General features: G+C 35.4%; 1 protein-coding gene across 1 annotated transcript; it reads right to left on the bottom strand.

Moving 5' to 3' along the window:
* Positions 1-485: 485 nt before the first annotated feature.
* Positions 486-11,836, bottom strand: LOC142537068 (acetolactate synthase small subunit 1, chloroplastic-like). Its single transcript, XM_075642614.1, has 12 exons — positions 11,518-11,836; positions 10,927-11,140; positions 10,606-10,689; positions 4,581-4,649; positions 4,397-4,480; positions 3,953-4,120; positions 3,181-3,264; positions 2,667-2,771; positions 2,416-2,538; positions 1,246-1,398; positions 1,044-1,109; positions 486-757 (listed from the first exon to the last, which is right to left on the bottom strand). The coding sequence occupies exons 1-12, from the start codon at positions 11,748-11,750 to the stop codon at positions 674-676; spliced, it is 1,467 nt and encodes a 488-aa protein (XP_075498729.1). The 5' UTR covers positions 11,751-11,836; the 3' UTR covers positions 486-673.
* Between the last annotated feature and the right edge of the window lie 7,156 nt (positions 11,837-18,992).

Raw genomic sequence — 18,992 nt, 5'->3', positions numbered from 1 at the left:
CTACTCTTTGTACAAAAAAACATTTCTTCATGTAAACAGACACGAACAGATTTTTTAATTTAAATGTATTTTCTCGTCTACTGAGGATTTATCCAATTTATAAGCTCTAAAAAAATGTCCTATAACAAAATGTGGACATGAATTGTTTAAGAATTTGTGAACTATTTCAAAGAATTGGGTTATCATAATTTATTTTTTTAAGATATTATTTCAGTACTTTAAAGGATAAAAATATTCCACCTAGCTAAAATTTAGCTATGAAAAAAGAATGTGAAGCATAAATCTGGATATCATTTATATTTCACACATTTAGATTGTAATAATAATAATTTAAATTGCAGCCAAAGAAATATTTGAAATTACTCAATATCAAGATGAATTTAGTATGACTCCAAATTAAAAAAATAAATATTCGAGAATTTTTAAAAACTATGGTCAAATTGATACTCAATCAAACAAATGGATTTAATATTATGGATTTGAAATCAAGATGGAATCTTAATTATATTGTTAAGGCAAAAAACTTCGTAAGAACTACATCTTGAGATTACAAATATCAGACGTTCAAAGTTCGAACTTTCAAAACATAGGTAAATACTATGGTACGACACCAAGATTTCTGGTAGCCACATTACTTAGATACAAGGCTCTATCTATATATGACCAAGAAAGCCTACAAAGAAAGAGAATAACTCCTGAGGTACCGGGAATCTACACCCGATTCACGCACCAGTGCCACTCTCCCTGTTCGTGCAACCTTCAAATAGAATGGCCTTAGATCAGAAGAATCACAGCACATAAAATGGTTCTATTCGGCATGGGTTTATTCGAAAAAATTTGTCACCATTATTGTACATTATTCTTCTCATATCGCGAAGCAGCTAGAAATATTACACCCAAACATGCCAGATACCACATTACACTAGTTCAAAGAATACTTTATATTCTAGATATATGGCCCATACAGGAAATGTCTGGATGGAAGTAGGGTAGTAGTAAGTCATATATTTCCTGCCAACAATCGCGTTTATCGGAAAACAAACCTCACAAATGCCATATGGTTCCAAAATTTTCTGGAGTGCAACCATTTTGTTGAAATCTCCAGTGACCTGGAAGTTAAAAGATGAGCAAATCACCTAAGAAATGGATTACAACATTGCATACTGCAAATGGCTGGAGCAAAGAGACAAAATGCAGAGAAACTTGGTGTGTGATGAAAAAGTATAACGTCCAGAGAGAATATACCTGTAATGTTATTGTATGATCAGACACATCTACAGGTTTAGCTCGAAAAATATTGGCAATGTCGAGAACATCCCTTCTAGCAGTGGCATTTACAGCAACCTTGATAAGCATCAGTTCACGTTCAGCAAATGGCAAATGCGTCATGTCTAGAACCTGAAGAATTTGACAGCATTTTCTTGTTAGCCTTTTTCATCCAAAAACGCATGCCCACAAAATAATGTTTTCCACAAATATATCAATGCTATCTAATCGATTGATGAAAACTCAGCATCTCAATTTTCAAATTTAATTCCACTATTTTCATTGGTAGAATAAAAAATAAAGTAATTCAAAGAATTATGGAAAAACGTATTATGATACATCTAGAAAATGAGTGTCTGGCATCCAGATAAGTCTACAATCACCCCAGTTGTAATATTAGCACATGACCATCTTTTCTGTTCAATAATAGTACTACTTTTGAAGAGACAAGGCTGAATTCTTGTCCTCTTATCAGTCGGCTGCAGTGGTAGAAGACAAGGCAGAATTTGTTTCCAAGCTGCCGAGTGCGAGTGAAAGTACTGAGAATAAGGCCTTAAGTTTAACAGACTTGCTGAACTGACACAACAACTCAGGCAGTACTTGTATATTTATATACAAATGGCAATTCATCAAAGGACTTTTAGGTTCACGAAGATTAAGAAAAAGTCATCCATCCACGAAGATTAAGAAAAATCTAGCAGTGTATTATCCCTACAAAAACTGTAAATCTTCGATTCCCAAAATCATCCTGCAATCAGCCAATCACTATCGCTGAGGCTATTCTAGAGAAAGAGAATTTAGCAGCTTCATTACAAAAATACCAAATGTGATTGAGTTATTGATGAAGCTGCGATAAAAAAAACTGCCACAATGAACTAAACATCAATAGGTTGCAGACGAGAAAAATAAGGAGAAAAACAAGCCAAAATAATAAATGCGCCAGACAAATGATTCACGAAGAAATAAGACATAGTCACATAGCTGTTCCTAACACCAATTAATAAGTGGTGTCATACATAATCTTCCCCTTGTGTACTGTGTCGCACATTGATCAATTTTTTAAAGACAGCTCATGCGATTCTTACAAAGCAATAAATCTAAAGATGCAACAGAATGAAGCAAAACCATGTTGGAATCAATACCCCTGACCTCGTGAACATCCACCAACTTGTAAAATTGTTGAAGCAATTTGCCTATGGTTTCATCAGTCCCAGGAACAACAGTAGTAATGCGTGAAACCCCTTCTCTTTCCGCAGGTCCTACAGCAAGACTCTGAAAAAGAAAAAAAGCAACCGGATGAATTGTTCAATATCAACCAATGATAACATCAAAAAACAGAAAAGCAGCAACAAATCAAATGGCTAGAACAGAAAGAAAGGCATTAAATGGAGTCAAATGACCTGAATGTTATACCCTCTTCGAGATATAACCCCAGTGACCAAGTTCAGGACTCCAGGGAAATCGTTGACAAGCATGGACAAAGTGTGAGACTGAAGACCACTAGACTGCAGCATTGAAATCATAATATGAAATTACGCATGCACAAGGAACAAAAAGTATAATATTGCATATAGCATCAAACAACAATGTTTTCAATACTTGCTTGCAAAAATCAATCCAAAAATGAAGAGTTTCAATCTTGAAGATCCAAATTCAAATTGGAAAATGAATGGCACCTCATCATACATGATCACATTTTTCCAAGGAAAACATAAAACGATAGTTTTTTCTTATATAGCTTCAAAATTCTGAACTAAACAACAAGGGTTTGTAGTCAAGAATCATACTGGAAATATTTCCAAAATCCTCACTGAAATATCAATTGCAACTGGTAGAATACGAATTCCGACAATAAAAGAGCCAGGAAAACTTTCAACCGAGTAAATTAGTCTTTAGAAGCAAATAGTTTCTTACATCTTCATCGTCAAGAACTCCCCAGTTAGCATCCAAAACTTGATTAGAGAAGCCATAGTCAAGCTCCACGGGATAAACATCACCCTTGAATGAAAAATATTCTTACTTTAAATGCAACAAATCAAACAAAAGGATATGAACTATGCGGAAAGTAATTAACTTCTCCTCATAAAGTATATTCATAACAAAGCATAACTGATATGAATATGCAGATTTAACTAACTTAGAGAACCAATAGCCTCATAAAGATACCGGAGCATCAACGAAAGGGTATCTGATATGATTAGCGGCAAAGGCAAACACAGGGTGAGTCGAATTATGGAAGGAGATAAGCATCCATACAAGATTACTTACTTTCGCATCTTCCAGGTTAGCCTTGTATTTAATACAAGATTACTTACTTTCCCATCAAAATTGTAAACAGTTTGACTCTCAAAAACCTATTGTTAAATAAATCTATTGTGCAGAATGATCAATTCAGGAAAAGCAAAACAAAAGCCCACCAAGCAAACCTGATTTTATTACAGTCAAATACAACTTACTTCATGACAAATCATAAGACAGAAAGAAAATTCTATAATCAACACCAGTAGTCAAATTCTAAAAGTCTAGATTGACAGATGGAAACCTAACCTTAGCATAGATATGCCATAAGTTCATACAATGACCCACAAAAAATTGAAACCAACTAAAGGGAAATTCATTTAGAGACCATGACATAGAAAGAATGGAAATATACATCATGATAAACAATAAATCAGTGTATATATACCTCAGAGACAGGAAAAAGGCTGCCATTATTTGGTTTCCCGTTGACTTGGTTCCTGTCATTATTTGGAATAGCTTCGATGGGTGTAATTCCCTCTAGATCTGGATAAGAAGCTGCAGAAAATATCCAAAAAGGAGCTGTCTCGCCCATCTTTTCCCTTCTTAGTGCAATCTATATTTGCCATTAATTTTCAGAAGTTATAATCGGTAAAATGTGTAGCTATAGGATCGCAGAAACAAACCATTGAAATGTGACTGCATCATGTGATGACCCATTTATCCACACCTAACCCAATAGAATGGCACATTTTCAAAATATCACAAGATGGTATTTTATATCAAGATATGGGCATTATCGCCATAAATGAGTCAAGAAAAAAGAATGCCTCTATGTTCCATCCTAAAAATTTGTTCATCAGTTAATGCCGCATCACATAAACAGTTTTACCTTTCCAGTTCTCGCAAGTTCTTTTATACCAAACTTTTTAAGATTTCTCAGGACAGCCTCCATCTTCCCAGGATCTCCAGTGACCTAGGTCAACCCCAAGCAAATAATCTTACAGTTATAGCATATACTATAATAAATTTAATAAAAGTCTTCCATCAGGCAACTCAGAGACATTTATACTAACCTCAATGGTCAAAGAATGTTCTGATGTGTCCACAATGTTCGCCCTGAAGATGTCTACTAACCACATGATCTGAAAATTAGAGCCAAAATCAAAATAGTACAACAGAAAAGGGTAAAACCAAACACATTCATCAATTTTCTCTGTCTAGTTTTCAAAACTATTAAGACGGCAAGACGCATATATAGCTGGATTTCTTATATAAATCCGAGAAAAAGCATCTTTCTAAGTGGAAAGGTTATAACGTTGTTTCACTGATAATTACGGTTACAGCTACTTCAACTGAAAACATACAACGGGAAATGAGAGTTTGAAAGATTAAATTGTTCCCCAAAACAAAAACTTCAATTATTTTCAATTTCAACTCAAAATAACTTCATAATCCATATTATAAGCTCAAATACTTCATCTTATTAAGATCCAAATACTTGAGAACTTAAGCTCAGCCGCATGAAATTACCTAGCTTATTGAGATAAATTATCAAAATTATTTGTGTGATCCTTAATAGTATAATTGCATGCTAGCAACAAGATCACAAATCCTTTTGGTTTTTTACAGTCAAACTCCTACGCTCTTTGGCAAACATACCCACAATTTCTTATCGATCAGTTAAACTCTTTCAATTATCAAATGTCTAAGTCAACTTTGGTTTAACCCATTGAATCGTAATTAGTGCCTACCAAGCTTGCATTACAATCCCTTGGGTTGCTTTGGATCGATGTATTTGATTTAGGTGAAGGGATTTGAATCATTAATTTCAAATACATCCAATATGGATTTATTTGAAATCTATCAAAATTATTACCGAAAATATTTAACTTGATATATAATGGATAATGAGATTCATTTGAATTTAGTATATTCAGACAAGTAAAGAATCTTAAATAACAAAATTGAAATTCATTATTACAAATCCATCAATCAAGATGCATCTTAGATTCAAACTTATAATTATGCAAGAACCTTCAGTAAAAGTTCTTGTATCATACAATTCTTTCCTCATATGTCCAGATCTTGGGACATTGGCATATCGAAAACCCGAATATGAATTCAATAACTATGTTCTTGAAATATATATCTTATGCTTGCTAGAGACTCCTAGCATGTGAATCTCCAACCCAATTTACAACAACGTCAAGCTTGCCACCATATGACCCTCGTAAAGTTGAAAAAATAAAAGCCATAGTACATTTAATGTTGAATAGAGGTATAATGTTATGTTGGATCATGAGAACAAAAGCTGGACAACTGATGAATTGTGTATTATTTTATCTGTTCAATAGTTCTGATAAAAATAATTATCTTTTCCTTGTTTTTAAACTTTAAATTATATTAGATTAGATCTCTTAATTTAGGTAAGTTTGGTAAGATAACCTCCTATAAATCTGCTTTGTATATTCTGTTTTTAATTCAAGGAAATAAATTTGCGTTCTTCTCTGCTTGCCCTATTTTTTTAAGACATGGTATCAGAGAGTTGGCATCAGCAATGACTAAATACGGTACGGCCACTCCTTCGGATTCTTCCAAACCCAACTCCAAGCCGGCACCAGTCACCCGTGGGCTGGGCGACGCCTCCTCTCTGCCGATAACTTGCCATTAATTAAATGGGTAAAACTCTCTCCAGTGGTCCCAATCTCTGATGTTCATCTGTGGAAGAGGCAAAGACGAATTATTATTGGAGGCATCTGCGATTCCCAAGCCTGACGATCCCGAATGTAAGGCATGGAGGTCAGAGAATAATGTGATTATGTCATGGCTAATTAGTTCCATGGCTCCGGAGATCGGCGAAAATTTTCTTCTGTTATCACTCGGCTGAGGAAATCTGCGGCACGAGATACTTACTCGTCTAGAGACAACACTGCAGAACTCTTCGCAGTAGAGGGTCTTCTCCATGACCTACGACAAGGCGATTATTCTGTCACCATCTACTTCACCACCCTCACCCGTCACTGACAACAATTGAACCTGTTTGAAATTCATGAATGGAAGTGCCCCACGGATGAGCAGAAATATAAATCCATTGTTAAACAGAAACGTGTGCTCAATTTCTTACTGGGACTCAACAACAATCTCGATGAAGTCAGGGGATGAATTCTTGGCTCTAAAAATCTGCCCAGCCTACATGCAACCTTCTCTGAGGTCCGCCAAGAAGAAAGCCGCAGGAAAGTAATGTTGGGCCCTTCAAATTAACCATCACTCTTTCTCTCGAATTGATACAGTTTCGATCTCTAATGATGGCCAAGGTACGCAAAGCACTCATAATTATGGCAAGCCTTGGCCTAAATGGCAGGGACGTTTTTGGTGCGGTAGGTGCAAAAAGCGGACACATAACTCCCATATTCCTTGTTGTGGTATATGTCAAATGTCAAAGCACATGCGAAATACCGCCACACCTCAACCATATAAACCATCCAAACCTTTTATCCCTTATTTATAGTGACATTTGGGACAGTCCAATGTTAAAAATATCACGCGTACACGTTGGTTTCTCTTATTTATCGATGATCATACAAGTGTCTCTTGGGTTATTTAATGAAGGACAAATCTGAAACATCACAACTCTTTAAAAATTTTCACAGAATGCTCCAAACCCGATTCACTGCTCAAATTCAGGTTCTTCGAACTGATCGAGCTCATTATTATTTTAATTATGTCTTTAGCTAGTACTTGGTAACCCATGGCATTGTCCGCCAGAGCTCAGGTGTTGATATTCCTCAATAGAATGGGGTCTCTTAAAGAAAAAATCACCAATAGCTTGAAGTTGCCAGATCCCTGTTATTGACTAGCAATGTACCTCACTACTTTTGGGGTGATGCAGTTCTTTAATAGGATGCCATCACGGATGTTAGGATACAAACACCTATCCAATCACTTCTTGATTTCTACTTTGACACACTTTTCCTTCCCACCATCTCTCTCAAAATCTTCGGGTGCTCCAACTTTGTTTACGTTCATTCCCAATATCATATCAAACTTGAACCCCGTGCCATCAAGTGTATATTCCTGGGATATGCTTCAAATCAGAAAAGGTACAAGTGTTATTCTCCATCCACCAAATTTTTTTACACATGCATGGATGTTACCTTCTTTGAGAATCAACCATTTTACCCCAATATCTCGATTCAAGGAGAGAGTGGCACCTCTGAATCTCAAAATTGGGAAACTATAGCCCTATTGTAACCTTTGGAGAACCATTTAAAACCCCAATTCAGCTAGAATCTGCTTGCTATCCTGAACCCAACAACACACTAGATCCAGCCAAAAATAATGATCCATCTCTGACCAATATGCCTCTCCAGGTCTATTCTCCTAGAAAGGCGCCTCAACCACAGAGTCAACAGGACCATGCACAAAATCAGCAGGTCAATGATACTTTCCCACTGTCAGTTCCCTGCAAAAATGAGCATGGTACTCCTGACCTAGAAACTGTTTCTCGCGAAGTCGAACACAATAATCCAGATAATATACCTGTTGCACTAAGAAAAGGAACTCGGACTTGCACACAACATCGATTCCACTGCCTATCGAAGAAGCCCTCCAAGAACCAAAATGGAAAGCTGCTGCTCATGATGAAATACAAGCACTAGAAAAGAATAACACATGGGAGATTACTGAGCTTCCCCAAGGAAAAAGGACGGTCGGATGTAAATGGACCTTCACAGTTAAACACAGAACCGAAGGAAGTATTGAACGATTCAAAGCACAACTTGTAGCAAAAAGATACACACAATTTATGGGATTGACTACGGAGAGACATTTGCCCCAGTTGCTAGTCTCAACACCATCCAAGTACTTTTACCAATTGGAAGAAACCTAGATTAGTCACTGTATCAACTTGATATGAAGAATGCATTCCTTAACAGGGATCTTGAAGAGAAAATCTGCATGGATATTCCACTAGGATTTGAGTCAGAGACTACTGTCAACAAAGTGTGTAAGCTACGGAAGACACTATATGATCTAAAGCAATCTCCTCGAGAGTGGTTTTGCAAATTCACCTCTGTTCTTATAGAAGATGGATATACCCAATGTCAGTTTGACCATAATATGTTTGTTAAACGCTCTGAAGGAAGAAAAATCATTGTGATAATTGTCTATGTTGATGATATTGTTCTTATAGGAAACAATGAGGAAGAAATGGCTTGTGTTAAAATCCTGCTTGCAAAGAGATTTGAGATGAATGATCTGGGACATTTAAAATAATTTTTGGGAATGGAAGTAGCTAGATCAGCTCTTGGGACATCAGTTTCTCAAAGAAAATATGTACTAGAGCTCTTGAAGGTGGGAAGCCGACCAGTAAAGAGTAAAGACTCTGATGGATCCAAAGGTAAAGATGAGTGCATAAGGATTGTCCTTCGATTGACAAGGGAAGTTATCAACGCCTAGTTGGAAAACTGATTTACTTGTCACACACACATCCAAATATCAGGTTTGTGGTTAGTGTTAAGAGTCAGTTCATGAATAATCCAAATAAAGAGCACATGGAAGCTGTTTATCGAGTGGTAAGATACCTAAAAAAGAGACTTGGAAATGAATTACTCTATAGGAAAACTTCGCTCAGAAATGTCAAAGTGTACAGTGACACTGATTGGGCAGGCTCCCAAATTGACAGACGTTCTACCTCTGGTTATCGTGCTTTGGTTTGGGGGAAACCTTGTAACCTGGAGTAGCAAGTTGTGGCCCGTAGTAGCGCTGAGGCAGAATATCGTGCACTAGTGGAATTTGGAATTTGTGAGGGAATTTTGCTTAAAATAGTACTCAGTGAATTGAAGTTGGAACATAATCATCCCGTGGAACTTATGTGTGACAATCAAGCAGCTATTTCTATGGCCAAAAATCCAGTCCACTGTGATCGAACCAAGCGCGTTGAAGTGACATTTTATAAGTGAGAAACTTGAGAAGAAAATAATTGAGCTGAACTACACTCCTACTCAAATGCAACTTGCAGATATCTTGACTAAAGCTCTCAATCGGCCAATCTTTGAGGACATGAATTCCAAGCTAGGCATGATCAACATATATAGCTCAGCTTGAGAGAGCGTGTTGAAATGTGTGCTATTTATCTGTTTAATAGTTATGATGAGAATAATATATTTTCCTTGTTTTAACTTTAGATTAGATTAGATTTCTTAGTTTAAGAAATCTGGTAGGATAACCTTCTATAATTCTGCTTTGTATATTCTAATTTTAATTCAAGGAAATAAATTTACGCTCCTCTCTTCTTGCCCTATTTTTCTTTATGTTGGTAACTATAAATTTTGTAATCAATTAATGGGAATCGCTAAAAGAATTTAGGACTGAGATTTATTCGATGAACTCATTTTGTAAGCACTTATCTATTGTGTAGAAGTCCTTATATATGCATTGATTAAACACAGCAATGACACGACATAAATACCAGTCTCGAGTAAGTTAATAAAATTCTTATTCAACAGCAACTTAACTAACGAAGAACAAATTTAGAGTCTACAGTCACAGAGAAATTTTTTCATTATTGTCAACCACTACACAATCACATTTCACATGGTTAACAATCATCTAAAGAATCTTTATCTATGCAAAATCATTGCTATCCAGATAAATGTTACCAAGCAAAATTACCATTAGTTGAATAAATAGTGTTTTAGAAAACAGCTTTCCAAATCATGTCGGTTAGTTGGGAACCTATTCTTAAATGAATCACCCCAAAGAAAAAAAACTCGTCTGTCTTTTTATGTGAAACAGTTTTTGGAGCGCTTAATGTTGTTGATAATGAAATTTCCTTATATGAGTTCAGATATAGATCCACCACGATACATCCATCTTGAGAAATGAAACATTGTTTGTACAATACTTAGTTTTTCGTGTGATCATTGCATGTATCCAGTTCCTTATAGCATGCCTTTGTTATAATTTAGTGAACAAACTATTTTTGTGCAGTAGTTTGAGAGTTTTCTGCAGTTTTTTGCAACATCATCAGAAGGAAATATGCTTTACAATATCAAGCCTTTCGTTTAAAACCAAAGGGGAAAAGAAGAAAATGCATACTTCGCCTTTACTGCTGGAATCTGCATTGACTTTTATGAGCATCATTTCCCGTTCAACCTGTGGTTCTGTAGATAGATCTTCAACCTAATACAGGAAACACAACCGGAGCAACAAAAAAAAGTATATCAAGTATGAGCTATCATATGACAAGATATGATCCATATAAACTCTCATTATTTAGCCTCATTAAGTCAGTGTAGACTTCTTTCCACATGTTCTTGACAACTGACAAGTCCGACCGTTATTAATGATAAATAAGATCACATTTTGTGAGGGCATTGGTGGCATAAAGAAAAGAGAATCCAATCAGCAAAGCTATACCTTCAACACATTCACGAGCTTGTATAGTTGTTCCACAACTTGTTTCAGAACTCTATTTGTTCCAGAGACAACTATTGTAAACAATGCCCTGTCCTTGTTTAGACCAACAGCAAGAGACTCGATGTTGTAGCCACGGCGAGCAAAGAGGCCAGCTATTCGGTTGATCATACCACTTTCATCCCCAACGAATACTGAGATCGTGTGGCGTTTCGTCCTGAGATAATTGAATTCAAAATGTTGACAGTTCGAACTCCTGGTAAAATTAGGCGATGGGAATCTTGCATGTACTGTAATGAAGACAAAATGCAACTTTCCCAATTCTCATATACGACAGTCTCATCTCTAACAGACAGAAAAAGGCTAAACAAATCGTTTCTAAACAGAACATGGGAAATAGAAAAAATATCGAACGAAAATAATTCACACCAACATGTAATGATACCCAGACTAGGTCCACACAACAACAAAAAGCATCAAATGATCTAAAAATCACGTTCAAAAAAAATCTCGCGACACCCATTAGCCTTGTAGTCATGTATACAGTATACCAAAAACAAACATCTAAACCTCAAAAAAGCAAGCGCCCAGTACCTGGACTCTGCAGAAAGAGCCCGGGGAGGAGATGACTGAGAGGAGTTCTGGGTAACCGAAAACGAATCTCCACCGCGTGCACCATTTGCTGCACCGATCAACAATAAATGCTTACGGTACCCGTAACTCGAGCTTCTCACTCGAAGCACACTTCTTGAACACACACAATGCGGCGGCGTTTTCAATTTCCCGACGCCGGTGGCGGTGCAATGAGACCACGCTGCGGCCTCCATGGCTTTCTCTGCTCCAATGCAACAGAGATTGAGCGGAAAATGGAGTTGAGTGGAGTGGAGAGGCTAAAAGGGAGTTAGCATTGGAGAGAAATGATAATTAATAGGACCACCCACCCTTCACCCACCCCCCTACCCGTAATAGTATGTAAAAACGTGATAGTTGATACATCTTAAAACTTTATTAAATCAGAAAATTGGTATATTACTTTACGGGAAAATTACTTTTTTTTTTTTCTATATTTGGTTTTATATATATATATATATATATATATATATTTCAATTTTAGTCATATATCTTTTTATTTTAAAAATATTATTATTTTTTATAAGAAGTGTTGATGTAATCCTACACGTGATAACATTTTATTAATATCACATCAACAATATGTAAGAAAAAACTAATTATCAAATAAATAGAGAAAATGATATAAAACTAAAATGTGATAAAATAAACTATGAAAAATAAAAATAAATAAATAAATAGAACTAAAAATGTATTTTTCACTTGTTTTATTGAACGAGGACGAGGTTACCTAATCTTATTTTAAATAATTTGTCGATTATTTATTTTTATAATTTTTATATGAGTTCATAAATATAAGTTCTTATTTTAATAATAAATTATTAAAATATTTGGATAAAATAAGATGATATTGTTTAAACTATTAATATATTTTGTCTTATGATTTTCATTGGTGTAATTATAAAAAATATCATACATGAAAATAATGCAAGTAGTTATTCTTTAAAATAGTTTTATAGTACTATCATAAATATTGAAACCAGTTTACAGTGTAGAAAGTGGAGTAAGTTTTTGTTTATAATTAAGAAAATTTTGGTTAATGAGTAATGTCACCTTTAATTAATTGTTTTTGTTAAAATTTCATTAAAATGGTCGTGAGTATAAATAAATTATGATATTTTAAACTCCGAGCAAAAGTATTTATTTTGCTTGATTTAAATTTAGATTGAAATACTATTCTATCTTATTTCTTTAAAAAGAACTTTTATTTTTAAAATTTTTTTTTAAAAAAAAGAATGAAATTTCGAGATTCGAAAAAAAAAATTTAAGTGCGATTAGAATATGAGATGACAATGACGACAACCACGATAATATTCATAATATATAAATACACTTAAATAATATATAAATAGCAAGTCTCTTGTGAGACGGTATCACGGATCTTTATTCATGATACCTGTCAATCAAGTACATATTTATAATAATAAGTAATATTTTTGACATAAAAAGTTATAATTTTTCATAAGTGACCTAAATAGGAGATCGGTCTCACAAAATTGACATGGAAGACTGTCTAACGTATCTTTTGTGATATATAAAATATGTACTTAAATTTTGGATTTTTGTTACTTACTGGCATTATAGAGCTTAGATGGCTAACACCCATTAGCCATGTAGCATTAACCAAAACACCAACGATTAAGCACCACCAATTTTTCGTCCTTTTGTTTCACAAATTTAATGCGTGTGAGCTACTTTAATGTAGTACTGATATATTAGGTAAATGTTGTGAGCTAAATATTAATGAAATATCAAGTAGTTGAGTCAATCGCATCCCATATCCATACCCATGGAAGTAGTATCAGTTGCAGATTCCACATATGAATAGGCAAATCGTGACGCGACATAAATCTCTCTTGTAAGCTTTAGAGGAAAGGGAGTTAAAAAACGATGGAAAAGAATCTTGCAAGAGTTGCATTGTTATAATTAGCTACGACAAACATTGTAGCGGAGTCAATGTTATGTGCTCGATTATTGCAAGAACTGCAATCATTAGTAAGAAGATTGTTAAAATACAATGATTGTCACTGCTATAAAATCGATTGATATATGATATTTAAGTTGTTTTACCATTTTAAAAAATAGAGTTGTATTGTTAGCATTAGCTATAAATTATTATAAAGATACAATTGTTTGGTCATATATGTATAATTGTATGGTAAATTTTGTTTTCATTCTAGCAAGCGATGAGATAATATCAAATGAGATAATATCAGCAATCGCTTGATTATAAATAATTGTTCCATGTCTCCACAACACTCTTAAGTCGCTAAATGCCATATGGTATATATGTACAAGGACTTGAAATGTATTTGTTAGATTGTAATCTTTTAGTTTTGGTGATAACAAATAATATCTAACTGTTATAAGATCCAATCATAATTGTTATGTATTTAGAGGTCTCGACAACGAGTTCAAGAAGTCTAGCCGCATTGTTATCTTGCATCGGATTCTTCAAGCTAGATCGTAGAAGTGCCTAGCCGGACAATCCATAGTCCAACTTGACACTGTTTAGTTAATGCAAAGTTTTTAGTGCAATTGGTCTTCAAGTTGGATTTCACGAAGTTCAAATCAATCTTACCTATCAGCCCCTTATTTTCAGAATATATTTTTGATCAATCATACACTAAAAACGAGTTTATCAGAATATCATAATGTATCTCAATAAGATAGAGAATTGATGCAATTTTCTCTCTCTTCAAAACAATTTTTCAGAGCCATTACTTTCCATATTTGTTAATACATCGATATTTATTTAATACCGTGTATGATGAAAGAAGAAAAGACATAGACAAAGTTGTTTTGCATTAGGAAAAACAAAAGTTGAACACTACTAAATATTTAAACATTGGAGACAGTTCAATTATAAAAAAAAGTGATTTTGTTAGCATTAAAAACACGTGAAACTTTATTAAGAGCACTCTAAGCAATAATCATCTAAAATTCTCAAGTATTATCGTTATCAAGATTTCGATCACAATTATTTGATATATCATCAAGCCTCATCAAGCCGGTTGCAAGCTCTAGCTTTCAAGTTTCATCTTATTGTTGAGAATCAACCATGGCGACTTACAATGTCTCAAGCCATTCTTTGAATACTAACTACCAAGAGTTGTTAAAATGTTGAATCAAAGGATTCTACAATTAGAATTTGTATTATTTGTTAAGTTGTATTATGAGTTTCTATTTAGACAATAGATAGGTTATATATTGAAGTGAGTTGTTATTATGTAATATCAAAGTCTTTCTAGTATATTCCTTCTTATGTATAAGAATGAGAGACGTAGAAAGATTAAGTATTCAAATTTCCATAAAAACATTTGTGTTATCTATTTTTCTGTATTTTATATTTTTTGGTTTAATTGTTATAACTTAAGTTACTTGAATATAGTTATCAATAAATCCAGTTGGACTTTCCGCACTTTGAAAAATCTTTCAAATGCCAGCCGCATCCAATCAGTCGAGAAAAAACTTGTACAACCAAGAACTATTAAGTCCGGTCCGAGAATTATCTCGAGTTTAGAAAAAAATTTATTCACCTCTTCTAAAATCTAAACAAATCCTAATTGTTTTTTTACTTCAAATGCACATTTCCTCCAAATTAAAATAAAACAAAAAAAAATCTTGACCCTTACGTGCTTTTGCATTCTATAATTTGTAAACTTACAAATTAAAATATACAATTAGATTCCTTATATCAATAGAAACTTAAAAATGTGAAAACGATCGAGTCTTTGATTAATGATTTGAGATATCATTTTGTGTGTGTGTGTGGGCGGAGCTAGACGAATTTATTTGGGGGTGGGAGACGAATTTCCAAAAAAATAATTTATTATTAAAAAGTTTAGAAAATACAAGTATTTAATATTTATTCACAAATAATAGTAATAACAATAAAATTATCTCAAAACACAATCTTTACTTTTTAAGGAAATTTCATTAAGCATATAAATAACTACAACCTTCATCCAAATGTTCAATCAAACAATGGGGAATCTCAAAATAAGTAGAAGGACTAGCATATAAATGAGCCGCTCGGACCAGGGCATGAGCTGCTGTATTTGCTTGTCTATAAACAAACTGAACCGAGAGCGAGAGATTTGCATTGGCGCACAATAGATCCAAATTCCGTATCATCATCTGTCGGGTTTTTTATGGCATCGACAACATTTTTCGCGTCAAGTTCAAAAATCACATTTGCAAGCTCCATTTCCTTGATCCAGGTAATAGCTTGGAGTAGCGCAAGAGCTTCGCATTCCTTTACAGCAGGATTTCCGGCGTTGTGTTGCATTCGGCATGCTATAAACTCTCCATTTTCGTCACGCAGCACACCACTAAGTCCAAACCTGTTGCTCGAGGTGAACAAAGCAGCATCTGTATTGCACTTTAGGAAGGAAGCAGGAGGTTTATGCCATCTCTTGCAGCTGGTATCAACACTGTTGGAGTTGTGATACAATACTTTCTTTTTTCCAATTGCTTGCAACCAATCATACAAATTCTGTAGTGCAAAATGCACCACCTGTGTAGGTGTATTCTGTTGATTGTTCCACAATTTTTCATTCCGTTGTCTCCATAAGCTCCATAAAATCATAACAACCATGCCCATTTCTTTTGTGGTTAGTGAGTTCAGCATCATAAATATGAATTCTACAAAGCTTTCAACTTGAGATGAGCAGGAATTTATACTTGTCACGAATTGGGTTTCACTCCAACAGCTTTGGGCAACTGGACATGTAAGAAATATATGCCAGGTATTCTCAATATCACCCCCACACTGAACGCATGTAAGAGGAACTTGAATACCTTTATGTTGAAGACTTGCTCAAACCGGGAGACAGTTTCTGGTTGCCCTCCATAAAAAGTGTTTTACTTTAGGTGGGACTTGTAAATTCCAAATCTTCCCCCATTCTCCTGCCACTCCATTTTCTTCACTCAAAGCACTAGTCTCCAAGCAAATCCAATATCCCGACTTAACAGTATACTTCCCAGTCTTGCTATAATGCCATACCCAAGAATCTGGACAGTTGGTCTCTTGCAGCGGAATTTGCAATATTGCTTTGACATCTCTGTCATTAAACCATTCATGTAATAATCCAATATCCCATTGTTGAGGGTCTGAACTTATCAAATCCGATACTCTCAGCTCTTCCATGTTAGAGATTATAGGCGTTTGTATTCTGAAATTTGCATCATCTCGTAGCCAAAGATCATTCCAGACATTTATATTGGTTCCATTTTCTATCTTCCGTCGGCACACTATCCTCATCAATGATTGAGAGCTCCAGATACTTTTCCATACAAAACTTGGATTATGGCCCAGTTGGGCTGAAAGAAAGTCCCCTCTAGGGAAATATCTAGCTTTGAAAGTTCTACTTGCGAGCGTATCAGGGCTGGAAATAAAGGACCAGCCTTGCCTCCCTATCATTGCAAGATTGAAGCCGTGGAGATTTCTGAAACCAAGACCACCTCTCTCTTTCCTTACACTCAATCTATCCCATGATAGCCAATTTATACATCTTTGGTTTGTTCTCTTAGAACCCCACCAGAACTGAGTTTAACATCCTCTGGATTTCCTCTGTTAAGGACACTGGCAGCAGAAACACACTCATGCAGTATGATGGTATAGTCTGTGCCACAGCCTTTATAAGTATTTCACGGCCTGCTTTGGTTAGTGGTTTGCTCCTCCAAGATTGAATGTGTGACCAAATCCTCTCCTTTAGGTAGCTGAATATCGCTTTTTTCCTTCGCCCAATCAATGATGGCAATCCAAGATATTTTCCAGTATCTAGTGTAGATGTCACCTGAAGAATTGATGAAATAGCATTTTTTATATCAAGGTGAACATTACCACTATAGTAGATACCTGATTTACCAAAGTTTATGGCTTGCCCAGATGCCTCTTGGTATGCAGTAAGTATATTCCGCATTGTTCGAGCTTCATCAGTTGTGGATCGGATGAAAAAGAAGCTATCATCTGCAAATAAAAGATGAGACACCTTTGGCGCTCCTCGACATATCTTATAGCCATGAAGCATTCCCTGTCTTTCTGCCTGGCAAATCAAAGCCGAGAGTCCCTCAGCACATAAAATAAGTAAATAAGGCAATAGTGGATCACCTTGTCGAAGACCACGCTGGGGTTGGATAGGGCCAATATCTTGATTATTCAGCAAAACAGAGTAGCGAACACAGGTTATACACTCCATAATAAGCTGAACCCATTGTGCGTCAAACCCCATTTTGATTAGCATGCCTTTAAGATATCCCCAATCTACTCTATCATATGATTTACTAATATCCACTTTCAGTGCCACACCACCCAACTTACCTTTCGTTTTCCGCTTCATATGGTGCAGAATCTCAAAAGCAACAAGGATATTATCTATTATAGATCTTCCTTGCATAAAACCCGATTGATGTATGGATATTGCTTTTGGGAGAACTCTCTTTAATCTGTTGGCAAGCACTTTTGCTATAATTCTGTAAAGTACATTACAGAGAGAAATTCGGCGGAAGTCTTTCATCGATGTTGGTGTCTCACATTTCGGGATCAAGATTATATTGGTGTCACTTAGGCTTGCTGGAAAAGAAGCTGTCTCCATCCACTTCTTGCATGTGCTGTAAACATCATGACCCACCAAATGCCAAAATTTTTGATAGAAATTCGGTTTAAAGCCATCTGGTCCAGGCGATTTATCGGGATGCATTTGAAACACAGCTTCTTTCGAATTCTTCAAGAGTATACGGTGCAACTAGTGAGGCATTATCAGCTGCTGAGATAGTATTGTTGACCACATTCAATATAGGATCATAGTGGCCATTACTAGCTGAGTAAAGATCAACAAAATACTGCTTTGTAATCCGAGATAAGTTTGTCACATCCTCGTACCAGATGCCATCTTCATCCTGCAATCTGTTGATTTTATTCATCCTTCTCCTTGCATTTGCGTGTGAGTGAAAGAACTTTGTGTTCAAATCCCCTTCACTCAACCAATAAGACTTGGCTCGCTGGCGTCAATGATCTTCTTCTTGCACTAAGAGATTGATCATCTTGTTTCTTATTATATTGTATTCCTCCGCTGACTCTTGATCATGACAATTTCGAAGTTGTTCCAACTTTTGTTTATATCTTGTTATGCTTCCTTTGAACGCTGCCAGATTCTGTCTCCCCCAAGAGGACAATAATTCAGAGCATAATTGAAGTCTCGGTAGCAGATCTTGGCTTACTGTTGTCTCCCAACTATCTTGGACCAAGTCCTGAAATCCTGGTTCCCTCAACCATTTGTTTTCAAACCGAAACCTTCTTGTACGATGAACGATTTCAGGAGGTGCTGTTTTGAGTAGTATGTGTGAGTGATCTGAAATAGGTGCAATAAGGTTAAGTAGTTGGGCCTCTGGGAATAGAGTCATCCACTCTGAATTGCCAAAAGCGCTATCAAGAC

Source organism: Primulina tabacum, chromosome 1, assembly GCF_025594145.1.
Source record: "Primulina tabacum isolate GXHZ01 chromosome 1, ASM2559414v2, whole genome shotgun sequence".
Lineage (NCBI taxonomy): Eukaryota > Viridiplantae > Streptophyta > Magnoliopsida > Lamiales > Gesneriaceae > Primulina > Primulina tabacum.
Note: the sequence above shows the minus strand (reverse complement) of the source record. Positions and strands in the feature narration are given on the sequence as shown.

What these genes read in the sequence shown, in the direction of transcription:
- LOC142537068 (XM_075642614.1), bottom strand. Translation starts at nt 11,750, where the DNA reads ATGGAGGCCGCAGCGTGGTCTCATTGCACCGCCACCGGCGTCGGGAAA. An exon ending in GCCTTTTTCCTGTCTCTGAG is followed by an intron (nt 3,265 to 3,952) that starts GTATATATACAC and finishes TTTTCATTCAAG; the next exon opens with GGTGATGTTTATCCCGTGGA. An exon ending in AACCATATGGCATTTGTGAG is followed by an intron (nt 758 to 1,043) that starts GTTTGTTTTCCG and finishes TTCTATTTGAAG; the next exon opens with GTTGCACGAACAGGGAGAGT.